A 15,366-nucleotide genomic window follows, 5' to 3' on the forward strand; every position below is an offset into this window, starting at 1 on the left:
CTTCAGCTAGTCCAGAATGCGGCCGCGCGAGTGATTGTGGGCGCACCGCGGTTCGCCCACATAACACCTATCCTCCGCGAGCTGTGCCGGCTACCTGTTGATCTCCGGGTGCGCTTCAAGGTGCTACTTACCATCCATAAAGCCCTCCATGGTAGTGGATCTGAGTACTTGAGAGACCGCCTTCTGCCGATTACCTCCCTTCGACCCATCAGATCGCACAGATTAGGCCTCCTCCGAATTCCATCCGCCAGTCAGTGCCGACTGGCGACTACGCAGAGGAGAGCCTTCTCAGTAGCAGCTCCGACCCTTTGGAACGATCTCCCCGTGGAGATTCGTACCCTCACCACCGTCCAGACCTTCCGCATAGCCCTTAAGATCTGGCTATCCCGTCAGGCCTGGGGATAAGATCCTAATCCGCCCCACCCGAATGTTGAATGAATGTTGTGTTTTACTGTTTTATTTTATTTTATTCACATATTTTATGTTTTGTCTTGCACTCCTTCCCACGAATTGTAAGCCGCCCTGAGTCCCCTCAGGGAAAAGGGCGGCCTATAAATGACAAATAAAACTAAAAAAAAAACATAAGGGATGTGGTGGCTCAGTGTCTAAGACACTGAGCTTGTCGATCAAAAAGGTTGGTGGTTTGAATCCCTAGTGCCACGTAACAGAGTGAGCTCCCATTACTTGTCCCAGCTTCTGACAACCTAGCAGTTCAAAAGCATGTAAAAATGCTAGTAGAAAAATAGGGACCATGTTTGGTGGGAAGGTAACAGTGTTCCATGTGCCTTGGGCATTTAGTCATGCCGGCCACAAGACCACAGAGACATCTTCGGACAGCGCTGGCTCTTCAGCTTTGAAATGGAATTGAGCACCGTCCCCTAGAGTTGGGAACGACTAGCACATATGTGTGAGGAGAACCTTTACTTTTAATATTAGACATAGTGATGCTGCTCTTGCTGTTCGTATATTAGAAAGATGCATTCTCCATCACATTTTAAATCCCTGGTTTATTTAGCTGGAGCATATTCTTTTACTCTTTTTCATATTCTGTTTTGTAATATTTCTGTAGTTTTGCTAAAGTGTTATTTTTTAAAAATCATTTAAATCATTTAAAAAGGAGAATATTTATTTATTTAGCATAGTGATGTTACATTAGCCAAGAAACTACAGTGCTACTACAAAGTAATAGTTTGGTTGTCAATAATTGCTAGTCAATTTTGTTCATGCTCGCATTTTACCTGGAGTCCATTACAGGGAGCCACCTAGCCCTCCATACTCATAAGGCTTGAGGGCATTCTGCAACATCATCTGGAGCTTTTTCCACCTCCAATGTCACCTGGCATTCAGGCATCACATTTAGGGAGGTCCAACAACAGTTAAATTCATAGTTCTGCTTGAAGCACCATTTTTCCCACCAAAATGTTATCTATTTATCTACTTGCACAAAACATGTTTTCAGACTGCCAGATTGGCAGAAGCTGAGGTAAGTGATGGGAGCTCATTCCATTACCTAGGTGTTAGGACTCAAACTGTCTGTTGTGGTCCACCAATAGCCTGCAGAGCTGGCAGCAGAGGCGGACAATGAAGAGGTTGGGGAGGAAGGTGGGCCAATCCTGAAGTCTGGGGAAGGCTTGAACAAGGGATCTGCATCAGAGGCAGAGAAGGGGCCGGGGCCATCTGGGAATTATGTGCTGCCTCTGGAGCCTCTGGAGTTGGACATGAGCAAGGCAGAGGAACAGGGGGAACCTGTTTCCAGTGCATGCATGCACAGAGCTGCCAGAAGGCAAGAACAGTTGAGACAAAAGGGATGACTCAGGAGTAAGGTTTGGAGATGATTGGCCCCTCCCATAAGACACAAAGGAGGAGCAAAGGCACATGAGCCTTTGCAGGAAACAACTTTGTTCATTCTGGTTGGTTTAAAGTCTGAAGCTCTGTTTTGACTCTGTGCTGCATGTGGCCTTGCAAAGCTAATTACCAATTAGATCTTTGGCAGCGTTCAAGGGAGATAAAGGTGGTGCTTATCAGCCTTATCCCAAAAGACTTTGGTAGACTTCTGTTAGACTCTTTATAAACTATTTGTGACTCATTACGGGCTATGAATGAACATAATTCACAGCCGTTGAAATAAAAAGAGGGTTTTGGGTACTAAGCATGTGCTTATTATTGTCTCAGGAAGCCTAGGTCAGAACACTGCCAGAGTACAGACTTTCTCCAGCATCATTAAGACACTGAGCCACCGCCCATCTATAAAAGGAGTATATACATTAAGGAAAAAAGCCCAAGCATATACAGTATATTGGCATAAATTTAAATACAGTACAATTGCACATGAATGTTGTGCTATTTTTTTTAACCACAGAATATCATAAGCTTGTATAGAAACGGAATGGAATACTCCTCTTTGGGAAATTGATTCTTTTTATCCAATACATGCATCTTAAATTTTAAATGCCATCAGTCAGTGTCTCTTATACTGCTTTCTATTTGGAACAGGAACACATTACTAAAAGACCACTGGTAAGTTATGCAATCTGCCTGAGATATCTCTGCTCAAATACTGATGTTAGTTGTCAGTCTACACTGCTGATTGCATTTATTTTTAAACTATTTTTTCTATTCCGTATAGTTGCAGAGAGTGACAGACCTGAAATGGAGAGTTCTACTCAAAAGCAGGAATGGGGGGAAAAAGAACTCTGTGTAAATGGTTGGAAAAACAGCAGAAATCTGGGCCACAATCCAATAAAATCAATATACAGATTTTCTCTTTATGCATTGACTTTTTAATCACATGCATAATGAATTTAATCCAAATGGCTTTGGCACTGACATATAGGAAAAGGCCTAAGAAGATAGGAATTTATTTTCAAAGCACTCCACATAATGAACTTTTTTTTACTTTGAAAAATTGGATTTAATTATTCTGGCCTTTTAATACATTTCTTACACTAGAGAATATAAAGTTTCCCTATTTTGTTGTTCACTTGTTTGTTTCTATGCAGTAAAAAACAGTTTGACATTTTTGAATATACAGTAGTTTAAAATACAGTCTTACCTGCATATGAAGGCAAATAATCGCATATTATCACTACATTTTAGTGTAAATAAATAGACTTCTAACTTTATTTTAATTCAGTTTAAGAAATAATAACAGAAAATATAATGTGCTTCAGCATATCTCTTGCAGTTGTTGGGTTTTTTTAATGTTAACTTTTATAATCAGTTTTCAGTGAGGTAAATTAATATTCTTATATTTTACGTAAGTACAAAATAGTATATGAAGTTGGAGAACAATTCTGCTGCCTCATTATTCCATCAACATTTTCAGCAAGTAAAATAGCATTTACTTAAAATAATGCCTGTAAATTATTAGCCAACTTTGTTCAGCAATGATGTAGTTGATTGAACAAAGTCAATATTATGATAGACATAGATAGACTGTTGATATTACTGCTCCAAAGATCCTAAGATTTTGTGTATGGCATACAAAGTCAGAGAAATCTTCACATGCTAGATACATAATGCAGTCCTGACAGCCCAGGATGCTAGTTTATTCTGTTCAGCACTTACGCACCTATCCTTGGCATACCACAAGGAGCAAACTAGCCTTATACCAGCTAATTAGCTGTCTCAGGTTGCTGGCTCTTCCGAGCTCCTCCACTCAATGCCTTGCATCCAGCCAGGTGCAGCACCATCTTCCGTTCTCCACACACCAGAACACTAGTATTTTCCCCCACCAAAGTGGTACCCATTTATCTACTTGCAATATTGCATGCTTTCAAGCTGGGTCAGGAGGAGATAAGAATAGAGCAATGGGAGCTCACTCATTTTTACTGCATGTTACTACAAATAATATAATACTAAGATGGAATAAAGAAGTGGCCTAGGGGTAGCAGAAAGAATTGTATGCATTGCTGAAGGAAATATATTATTGCCAATTTTTCTCTTCCAGGACAGAACAGCTCTTTTGTGTTCTTCTTTACTTTGCAAGAGAAAAAGAAAAGTGTAGAATCTTCTCCTCTAGCCCCTATTAATCTTTAAGCAGATGTGAATATATTCTCCTTGTTTGGACTTGGTCACTACAACCAACTACTACAAAGACATTTGTCTTCTAACAGTTTTTGAAGCAGCTGCAACTAGTTATCATATATATGTACATCAGTGATGTGCAGTCAGGGGAGGCAGGGGAGGCAGAGCTTCACCACTGTCATCATGAAAAGAAAAAAATGTAAAAGGAAAAAGGCTGAGCTAGTTGCTGCCAGAGTCACAGTGGATGACTCTGCTTAGTGCTTAACTGTTTAAAAAAGCCTCTAAAAAGTGCCCTCTGCAGGAGGAGGTGGGAGAACCACGTGCCTCGTTTAGTCTGACTTTATGATCACTCAAGCAGAGTTAAGCAAGAGTTAAAAGCCGAAAAATTCCTTATGTAGATGAGGCATGTGGTTCTCTTGCCTCTTTCTGTAGAGAGCATTTTTAGAGGCTTTTTTAAACAGTTAAGCAGAGTCATCCATTGGGGACTCTGGCAGCAACTAACCCAGCCTGACCTCAGCAGCTCTTGCCTTTTTCCTTTTACATTTTTACATTTTCATGGTGGCAGGCAAGAGCAGAGTTGAAATCCTCTGTGAAACAGCTGGAAAAGGTATGTGGGTCTGAAACAGCATGGGGTCCATCATTGAACCCCTAAATACTTAATCAGGCTACTTGTCTTTGTCTAATTCTAAAACCTAAAAATCAAAAACTCTGCTTATGCACTTTCACCTAACGAACAAGAACAAGGAACATATTATTTTGCTTGAAACGCAGGAAGCGTGCTTTTCGCAAGTAGGAGAAGACTTAACCACAATATCTTAGTCATAGGCACAGCTCATGCCAAGGCAAAGTTCATCTTGTAAACAAGCTATAGGTTAACCATATTTTTAGCAATATATCTGGGTGGCATTCTGACATTTTCCTTTTTCTGCATGAGTAACCAAGATTCACTTCTCTTTTAGCTTTACTTTACTTCCCTATTGTGGTTTGGAAATCATGTATTGTAATTTTCCTTAAATATTTGTAATTTTACCCGAAATAACTTTGTGCTGAGGTGAGAAGTTATGACCTGTATTAGTGCACGCCTATATGACGTTTATATGATTTGTAATAACCATTTCAAAGGTATAAAACCTCTGTCAAAATGTACCTAAATTAGATCAGTTTAGGTGCAAATCTACTGGTCTCTTGAATGCATTCAATAATAAATAATAAATAATAAAACACCTTTCTGTTTCTGGAAAACAAGGGTATCGTCTCATACTTTTACGTAAGTAGAAAGGCAGACCCTGTTTTTGCCATTACATTTCTTGGCGAGCCAGCCAGGAGACGATAGGGTCTTTGGGGACCCTCTGGGACCCCTAACCCGGGGGGCTGGGGGCTCATCGGGTCAGGAACCTCTCTGGCGCCAAACGGACCTTTTGTTCCGAGGGAATTTCCCGGCAGCGAGGAGAGCTCAGCCTCGGCGGTTAGCAGGTCTCAAGAGCCTTGGAAAACCAGAGGAGAAAGGAGAACAAAAGTCTGGCCAGCACCGGAGGAGGAAAGCCACAGAAAACAGGCAAGTAATTGTGGGCTTTCTATTTAAGACCCGGTTTTTCTTTTTAAACCGGAGAGTGAGGTCTGATCCACCTTGCTAGGTATAAAGGTTTTGGGAATTGGACTGTCCAGAATATATGTATGTGTTTAAAAGGATAAAGTGTTAAGAATTGTGTTATTCAGTATTTGGAAAATTATGGGTGGAGGAAGTAGTAGTCAGACTCCTCTGGATTCTATGTTAAAGCATTTTAAAGAAGGATTTATGAGTCAGGATTATGGAATTGTGTGGAGTAAACATGAGCTTAGGAGGTTTTGTGAATTAGAATGGCCCAGATATGACATTGGGTGGCCTGAAATAGGTACCTTTGATCCTCACTTAGTTTTAAAAGTCCATAGGTTGGTGTTTGATCCTAAGATAGGGAGCTTAGCTCAGGCTCCATATATAGATGTTTGGAAGAAATTAGTTAATCAACCCCCAGCTTGGTTAAAGAAATGTAAACAACAATGTATTCTTATGGCTGTCAGAGTTACAGACCCCAAAAGTCCTAAGCAGAGACCACCAGTCTTGGCTAGTGCACCAGAGGAATTGCCACAACCCCCTCCATATGTTGCACCTAGAGGGGTCGGTTTGCCAGTCACACCGCAATCCTTGTCCCTGACTTATACCAGAAGAACTACACCCAGCACGGGGGGGTCCACAAGCCAGTTACCTATTGAAGGAATTGAGCAGGGATTAGATGCTGTACTTACTAGCATGGAACAGATAAGATATAAAGGAGAGAAAGAAGAAAAAGCTCCTATAAGTTCCCCCGACACCATGGGACCAGAGTTTTGGGAAAAGAAGGAGGAAGAGATGGACCAATTGTTGGGAGCTGTGGGTGGAGAAGTGGAACCAGTGTCAGCCAGAACCAGAGCAAAGACAGAGACTGTTTTTACAGCACCTCTCAGACGAGTTGACCAATTCTTAGTAAACCCAGATGACCCCTCCCAAGTTTCAACAGGGTCGTTGTTTCAGCATGTTCCTTTTACCACCTCTGATTTGCTTAATTGGAAAATGCACTATGGGCCTTATAGTGCTAAACCAAATGAAGTGGCAGAATTGGTAAAAACTATTGTGGATACTCATCATCCAACTTGGCTAGATTTACAACAACTTATGGCAACACTTTTCAATGCTGAAGAAAGGGAGAAAATCAGGAATGCAGTGTCTAATATTTTAAAACCAGATGTCCCTGCACGTACAACCTTAGCAGACTTTATTGAACAGCGTTTCCCCTCAAAAGATCCTAACTGGAGTCCTTATGATTCGCATCAATTAAACTTGTTGCTTAATTATCAACAGTTAATCATAAAAGCTGTGCGCATAGCAGGAAAGCCTGCAACAAACATGTCAAAGCCAAGTTTAATTACCCAAGAAGCTACTGAAAGTCCGGAAGCTTTTTATTCTAGGTTGGTTGAGGCATATGAGATGTACACTCCTATAGACCCCACTCTGCCTGAAAATGCTCGCATGCTAGCAATGGCTTTTATTTCACAATCAGCCCCAGACATAAGGCATAAGCTTCAAAAGTTGGAAGGAGCGTTGGGAAAACCCCTTAGTGAACTCATGGAAGTTGCCAGGAAGACATTTGTCAACAGGGATTTGTTGGAGGAGAGGAAAAAAGATAAGCAGATGAAGAAAAAAGCAGAATTGCTAGCCACCGCTTTAATGACTGTGCCAGGGGGAAATAGAGGAAGTAGGGAGAGGATTGTGATCCCCTCCTTAGGTCAAAATCAATGTGCTATATGTCACAGGTATGGGCACTGGAAAAGAGATTGTCCCAGAAGAGAAGGAATTGAGAGAAGGGAGATTGAACAGCCAAGGGTAACTAGAAATCCTACCCCTTTGCCAAGAAATTTCTCTCTTAGTCGACCCAACACCTTCAGGGGACGTGGAACACTCAGGAAGCCCATTAACAGCCTGCGAAAAAGGGAAGCCAAGGGATTTTCCCCCGACACTCCTTTGATTGGATTGGCAGAAGCTGAGGAGTGGGATTGACGGGGCAGTGTAGGTTCAATTAGCCTCCCCGAACCTATGGTCTGTCTGAATGTGGGGGGCAAAGAAGTTTCTTTCCTTGTAGATACAGGAGCAACCCGTTCAGTATTAACTCAACCTTTGGGACATATTTCTTCTCAATCTATCAACATTCAAGGGGCAACAGGAAAACCACAAACCCAGCCACTTTTAGAGCCTCTATTATGCACGGCGGGAGGAAAAATGTTGACTCACCAGTTCGTATATTTGCCCAGCTGCCCGCTTCCACTCATGGGTAGAGATTTACTTTGCAAACTTCGAGCACAGATATTTTTTGATGAAAAGGGATCCGTAGGAGTAAGATATGGAAATGTGAATTTAGAAATTCCTCGGGAAGAGGCTTGGAGAATCATGGTGGTGCAGGAAGTCTCAGGAGACAAATGGAGGGAGTTCCGGGTTCCTGAGCTGTGGGCGGAAGATAACCCCCCTGGTTTTGCTGCTCACCACACCCCTGTCATTGTTGAGGAACTACCAATGAGTCGTCCTGTATGCATCCGCCAGAGGGGGTACCCAAGAGAAATTGTGCAGGCTATTCAGGAAGTCATACAACTGTATCTGACTTATAAGATTCTGGTGCCCACTGACTCACCATGGAATTCCCCGATTCTACCTATACCAAAAGGGGGAGGAAAATATAGAATGGCTCAGGATCTTCGTAGGGTTAATAGTTCAACAGTCACAATTTATCCTACGTTGCCAAATCCTTATGTGTTACTTGGACTGATTCCACCAGAAGCTAAATGGTTTTCAGTTATTGATTTAAAAGATGCTTTCTTTTCTATACCCATTCATAAAAAGAGTCAGCACTTGTTTGCCTTTGAATGGGAAAATCCGACAACAGGAAGGAAACAACAATATACTTGGACACGCCTCCCACAGGGGTATAAAAATTCGCCAACGCACTTCAGCGCGGCGTTAGCGACGGACTTGGAAATTCTAGATTTGCCCGCTCCTGATGTTGTGCTACAATATGTGGATGATCTTTTGGTGACAGGACAAACAGAAGAGGTTTGTCATGCCAATACTGCATCCCTTCTACTTCTGTTACAAGAAAAAGGCTATAAAGCTTCTAGGGCCAAAGCACAATTGGTCCAGTTGAATGTTAGGTATTTGGGATATGATATCCAGCAAGGGCAAAGAACTTTGGGACATGAAAGAAAGGAAGCCATTTGTCAATTACCAGCCCCAAGAAATAGGAAGGAATTAAGAGGCTTTTTAGGGGCAGCGGGATTTTGCCGCATTTGGATTCCTAACTTCGCCTTGTTAGCAAAGCCACTTTATGAAGCTACAAAAGGAAATGAAAAGGAACCTTTGCGATGGGAAAAAGAGGAACAGAAAAGTTTTTTAAACTTGAAACATGCTTTGACTCAAGCCCCGAGTCTGGGACTGCCTAATTTAGATAAACCTTTTCATTTATTTGTGGACACTAAACAGAATATGGCTGTGGGGGTGTTAACTCAGAAGATGGGAACGTGGTATCGACCAGTTGCATATTTGTCAAAACAATTGGATCAGGTAGCAAAAGGGTGGCCCTCTTGTCTTAAGGCTGTAGCAGGCACAGCTTTACTTACTCAGGAAGCAAATAAACTTACTTTTGGACAGCAATTGAATATCTACACCCCCCATGCTCTTCGGGCTGTTCTGGATCAGAAAGGCCATTTATGGCTTACCAATCCACGTATGTTGAAGTATCAGGGGCTTATTACCCATAACCCCCTCATAAAACTTGTTCAGTCATATGCTTTGAATCCTGCCACTCTATTACCTGAACCAGACTCTGAGATCTCTCATGATTGTCTGCAAACTATTGAGGAAACCTATGCAAGTCGTCCAGATTTGAAGGATGAACCCTTTTCCGACCCAGATGCAACTCTTTTTACTGATGGAACCAGTTTTATCCATGAAGGTGTAAGAAAAGCAGCTTATGCAATAGTTACTCTTGAGGATGTATGGGAAGCTAAGCCCTTACCTACAGGAACTAGTGCTCAGTTGGCAGAATTACATGCACTCACTAGGGCATTAGAATTAGCAAAAGGTCTACGTGTCAACATTTACACAGATTCAAAGTATGCCTTTCTTACAGTTCAAGTGCATGGAGCTTTGTACAAAGAAAGAGGTCTTATCACAGCAGGAGGAAAAGACATTAAATATGGACCCCAAATTTTGCGTCTATTGGACAGTGTGTGGTTCCCCAAACAAGTTGCCATTATGCATGTACGAGGTCATCAGAAGGGGATTTCAACAGCTGAAAGAGGAAACCACAAGGCTGACCAGGTGGCAAGAGCAGCAGCTTTGGATCCATTCTCCCTGCAAGCTAACTGTCTTACTTTGTGGATCCCGAACCAGAAAGATGAACCCCCCCCATATAGCCACTCAGAAGTCCAGCAAGCTGAAGCTATAGGGGCAAAACTAGTGAATGGGTGGTGGACTCTGCCGGACAACAGGGTGTTTGTACCTCAGCAGTTAGCATGGGAGGTTGTTTCTTCCTTGCATAGGCATTTACATCTAGGGAAGACAGTTTTGAGAAAGGCTTTGACAAGGGAAGTCTATATTAACAATTTGTCTAGTCTAGCAGCTGCTGTTTGTTCTCGATGTCAGGTGTGTGCTGCTAATAACCCACGTCAGGGCCCGAGTCTTCCCCCTGGGCACCAACCTAGGGGGGCTTATCCTTTTGATTATTTAATGATTGACTTTACAGACATGCCGAAAGTGGGATCGTATACGGCTATGTTAGTTGTTGTTTGCACATACACGGGGTGGCCTGAATGTGTTCCCACTAGAACGAAAAAAGCTTTGGAGGTAACCCGAACTCTATTAAATGTAGTTATTCCACGATATGGGTTGCCCTCACGTATCTCTTCAGATAATGGGCCTGAGTTCATTCATGCAGCCACTCAGAAGGTTGCCCAGGTATTAGGGATTACCTGGAAGTTACACTGTTCTTTCCACGCCCAATCGGCGGGCGTCGTTGAAAGGGCCAATAGAACTATAAAGAATAAATTGGCTAAAATTTGTCAAGAAACTCATCTCAAATGGCCAGATGCCCTCAGCATGGCATTGCTAGCCGTGAGGTGCGCACCCACAGGGGAGTTGGGTGTCTCACCATATGAGTTAATGTATGGAAGGGTTCCTAATTTGGTTAGTCCACAGGTAATGCCTACTACTCAAGTGGCAGACACAGTGAAAATCAGACAGTTGCAAGCTTTGAATACTGTTGTCCATCAATTACAAAAATATGTGCTGTCATGTCGTCCTCATGTGATTGTAACTCCAGTACATAATTTCCGCCCAGGACAGGAGGTCTGGGTAAAGGACTGGAAAAAGGTGCCTTTGGAACCCAGATGGTGTGGACCATATACTGTTGTTATTTGTTCTCCCCTTGCTGTTAAGGTAGCTGAAATTAAGCCTTGGATCCATTGGACACGCCTGAAATTGGCTGCATCCTCGTGTGAGACTGTTTCCAAGGACTCTGTCCAGCCTCTACACCCTGCCAAAAGGAGAAGAAGAAAGGAGGACGCCACCTCGCCTGCTGATTCACAGGAAGCAATCGCTCTACGGCCAGGTGGTGAAGACCCCTCTGCAGGTGTCGCTCCAGGTGCCGCCGACACCCATCGCACAGGCAACGCATCGCGTCTCCCGTGGAACCTTCGTCCCCGTCCAACAAGGAGAACCGACCATGGAAACCAACCGCCGTCTACGCCAGACTGCATGCATTAGGAATGGTCTGATCCCAGCGATCCTAGTCGTGATTTTTCTCTTAGCTATTTCTGTTCTTCTTAACTTTCTCTATTTCTATGCTGCCATGAAAAATAAGATTGCTCCAGGGGCTCCACCAGTGCAGATATGGGAGGTTTCCCCTGATTATGTAGACCCATCTCCTACAGGGGGGAATGAGATTAGTGGGAGTACCTCGCAGCCACCATATGTGAGGGAGGAGAGCACCCAACAAACACCAGGTGTCAGGGCCCTCACGGTGAAAAATGACTCCCCTGTAAAGGTAACTTCTGAACCACTGCTAGAGAAAATGGGACCAGGACCTTTTCCTCCTTGTAAGCATTGTTTCTATAAGGTCCCGAGTACACAGGGACTGGGTTTTGCCTATGTAAAACGCTGGATAGTGGATTGTTATCCAGAGGAAGGGTTATCCCCCTGTTCCGAGGGATCCGGGAACTATTGGCAATGTAGGTTGGATCCTAATGTTACTTGGGCACCAAGTGAATACTATAATTCAACCATAATGTGCCATACTTTGAGGCCTATTCAGAGACCATACCCAGAGCCCTATCCAGAAAGGACAAGGACTCGGGGTAAGCGGACATCCCTTGATTTTGGTTTGGACATGAAATATGACATAACGAATGATCAGCTTCCGATCATGGTGAGGATATATTGTAAAATCATAGGGAATGTGAGACATGTGTGGTTGTTGCAATGGTGGTCAGGTGAAGAGAATTTGTCAAGTATGGAACCTCAGGTACTGAGCAAGACTCGGCACATGGGCGTAATACGTAACTATGATGAGAAATCTAGTTACTTGAAGGTCTGGATTACTCATTCTAATTACTCAGAATCATACCAGTGCCGAGCTGTAACAATTGGTGAGATTATAAGCAGAACGGCAAGAGTCTCATTGACTGCAGAAGGAAAAGGGATGGTGGTTCTGGAGCCACTCTTGCAACCAGGTAGGAACCTCCATCCTACACCTGTTCTTCCAGAAGGTGGGAAGGATGGATTAGATGGGAAGGGACCTGTAACCCCTGCCCCATTGGAATGCACTGCATGCCTAGTAGGAACAAGAGGAAATACTTTAAAGTTCAAAATGGGAAAACCTAAATCCTGTCAGAACTTCAATCTTCCCAATTGCACTTTTGGAAGGAAGCAACCCCGTCTTTATAGTCAATGTGAGGGATCTGAAGGGGTGGTATGTTATCTACCTGCAACACCAGGGCTGGATGAGTGTGGCCCATGTCTTACAAAAGCTAAGGTGGGACCTCGTACCATTGTTACAATGATCTACCACACTCAGGCCCCAGTAGACTGCACCCCTCAGAAAAAGACATGTGTATCTAACGGTACCATGTATAACTATTGCATTCAGAAGAACCAGCTTGTTTGTTATCAGCCAACCACTCCAGTTCGCATCAAAGTCAGTGTATGGGCCGGCTTGGCCCTACTTGACAACCCCAAGGAATCCCGGCTTTACCACCTCACCACAGTTACTGCTTTAAAACAAGGACAAAAGCCCATCACCGTATCATTTGGTGTATGTGCTGCAATGGATAGGGTGGCTTACAGAAGCTGTGGAAGTCAGGGATGGAGACAAACTTATTACCACAATCATAAGTATCTCTGTCCCCGATCCCATGTCTACTGCCAAGGATGTAAGAATCCAAGTCGGGATTTGTATCCTCCTTGTGCAGATCGCATGGATGAAAGAAACCCGTGCAGAGGATGGGATTGTGTTTGTCAACATACTGGAGGAGGGTATCCTACTTCTCCTCATCTGGGATGTCCATATATTTCCAATTTTCGCAGTCTCCACAATTCAAACTCAGTCGCTTTTGAAGTGTCCCGTGATCACCCAGAGGAAGAAAGTTATGGGATAGGAATTGATGGGGATGGGGCTGACCCACTGGCATACATTACAATAAGGGTGGAAACTTTGAAGGAAGGGGAGGTAAAGTCATTAGGATGGTCTGTATATGATAACCTTAGGAAATTAGAGGAACCTCTTCCTCTTAGCCCTAAGGCTGTGAATTTGTTTGTAGAAATGGCTGAAGAAGTAGCAAAAGCTTTAACTGTTAAAAATTGCTTTGTTTGTGGAGGAACAAACATGGGAGAAAAGTGGCCATGGGAAGCTCTCGAAGCAACCCCAGAGGTATATAACAATATGACCCAAAAAGGCAACCTCGCTCAACGAACACAGCATACGGGTATTGTTTGGACCCTAACTACAAATTTGGTGGGCCACAGCTGTTTCTCTCGAAATGGATCATATCCTGTGGGTCATCTAATTTGTTTAGGGGAATGGGATGATACTTATACCAAGTGGTCATCACCATCAAATCTCTCTCAACCCACAAAATTTGATCTCTCACTCTTACCATACCTAAAGGAGCCACAGTATTCATATGGCCCATGAGAAGCCCCTGAGAACATGTATTGGATTTGTGGCACACTTGCCTATGAAATTCTTCCTGCAGACTGGGTGGGATCCTGTGTTCTTGGATGGATAAAACCTTCTTTCTTTTTATTACCTATCCAATCACGACAAGTGTTAGGAATTCCGGTATATGACTCAATTGATCCCATTCGTCAGAAAAGAGAGGTAAACACAGCTTTCTCTAACTTTCCTTGCAAGGAACTTACTGAATATGAGAAATCAGATACATGGAGTTCAGAGAGAATTGTATGCACATATGGAAGAGCCACATGGGCTGAAGATGGGTCTTGGGGATACCGCACCCCGATTTACATGATAAACAGGATCATGAGGTTACAGGCCGTGTTGGACCTGGCTGGGGAGAGAATTGACAAATCCTTGAATATTCTCTCCACTGCCACGGACAAACTTCGTACTGCAGTATATCAAAATCGATTGGCTCTCGATTACCTCCTCGCAAGAGAAGGGTGAGTATGTGGGAAGTTCAACTTATCAAATTGTTGTCTTCAAATTGATGAAACTGGGAGTGTTATTAAACAGCTGACTACGGAAATGAGACAGCTCACTCATTTCCCAGGGCAAGAATGGAAAGGATTGAATCTCGCCTCATATTTTAGTTCTTGGTTGTCAAAATTGCCCGGATGGCAAGCTATCATTACTTTTATTGGCCTGATTGCAGCCGGATGCATAATCATCCCCTGCATTATGCCTCTTTTTGTTCGTGCTATCAGCAGTACTTTATCTCTCATGGTGGAAAAACGGGCTACTGCCAAGGTCCTAACGCTGATGGGACACACAGGAGAGGAACATGAATATGTGGGGCTTATAAGCAATAGGGAGCCTGATACTTATGAAACTCCACAATAATCTTAGGATTGGGTGAAGTTTCAACAGGGGGGAATGAAACAGCATGGGGTCCATCATTGAACCCCTAAATACTTAATCAGGCTACTTGTCTTTGTCTAATTCTAAAACCTAAAAATCAAAAACTCTGCTTATGCACTTTCACCTAACGAACAAGAACAAGGAACATATTATTTTGCTTGAAACGCAGGAAGCGTGCTTTTCGCAAGTAGGAGAAGACTTAACCACAATATCTTAGTCATAGGCACAGCTCATGCCAAGGCAAAGTTCATCTTGTAAACAAGCTATAGGTTAACCATATTTTTAGCAATATATCTGGGTGGCATTCTGACATTTTCCTTTTTCTGCATGAGTAACCAAGATTCACTTCTCTTTTAGCTTTACTTTACTTCCCTATTGTGGTTTGGAAATCATGTATTGTAATTTTCCTTAAATATTTGTAATTTTACCCGAAATAACTTTGTGCTGAGGTGAGAAGTTATGACCTGTATTAGTGCACGCCTATATGACGTTTATATGATTTGTAATAACCATTTCAAAGGTATAAAACCTCTGTCAAAATGTACCTAAATTAGATCAGTTTAGGTGCAAATCTACTGGTCTCTTGAATGCATTCAATAATAAATAATAAATAATAAAACACCTTTCTGTTTCTGGAAAACAAGGGTATCGTCTCATACTTTTACGTAAGTAGAAAGGCAGACCC

The 15,366-nt window shown here is 42.8% G+C and overlaps 2 protein-coding genes across 2 annotated transcripts; both read left to right on the top strand.

Annotated features, from left to right (window-relative positions):
• The first annotated feature begins 6,294 nt into the window (after positions 1-6,294).
• Positions 6,295-7,616, top strand: LOC116512617. The gene has a single exon (XM_032223210.1). The coding sequence runs from the start codon at positions 6,314-6,316 to the stop codon at positions 7,595-7,597; it is 1,284 nt and encodes a 427-aa protein (XP_032079101.1). The 5' UTR covers positions 6,295-6,313; the 3' UTR covers positions 7,598-7,616.
• LOC116512417 lies at positions 7,614-14,663 on the top strand. The gene is made up of 6 exons (XM_032222890.1): positions 7,614-10,543; positions 11,024-11,081; positions 11,518-11,630; positions 11,898-12,011; positions 13,995-14,263; positions 14,528-14,663. The coding sequence occupies exons 1-6, from the start codon at positions 7,634-7,636 to the stop codon at positions 14,661-14,663; spliced, it is 3,600 nt and encodes a 1,199-aa protein (XP_032078781.1). The 5' UTR covers positions 7,614-7,633.
• The last annotated feature ends 703 nt before the right edge of the window (positions 14,664-15,366 follow it).

Source organism: Thamnophis elegans, chromosome 8 (assembly GCF_009769535.1).
Source record: "Thamnophis elegans isolate rThaEle1 chromosome 8, rThaEle1.pri, whole genome shotgun sequence".
NCBI lineage: Eukaryota > Metazoa > Chordata > Lepidosauria > Squamata > Colubridae > Thamnophis > Thamnophis elegans.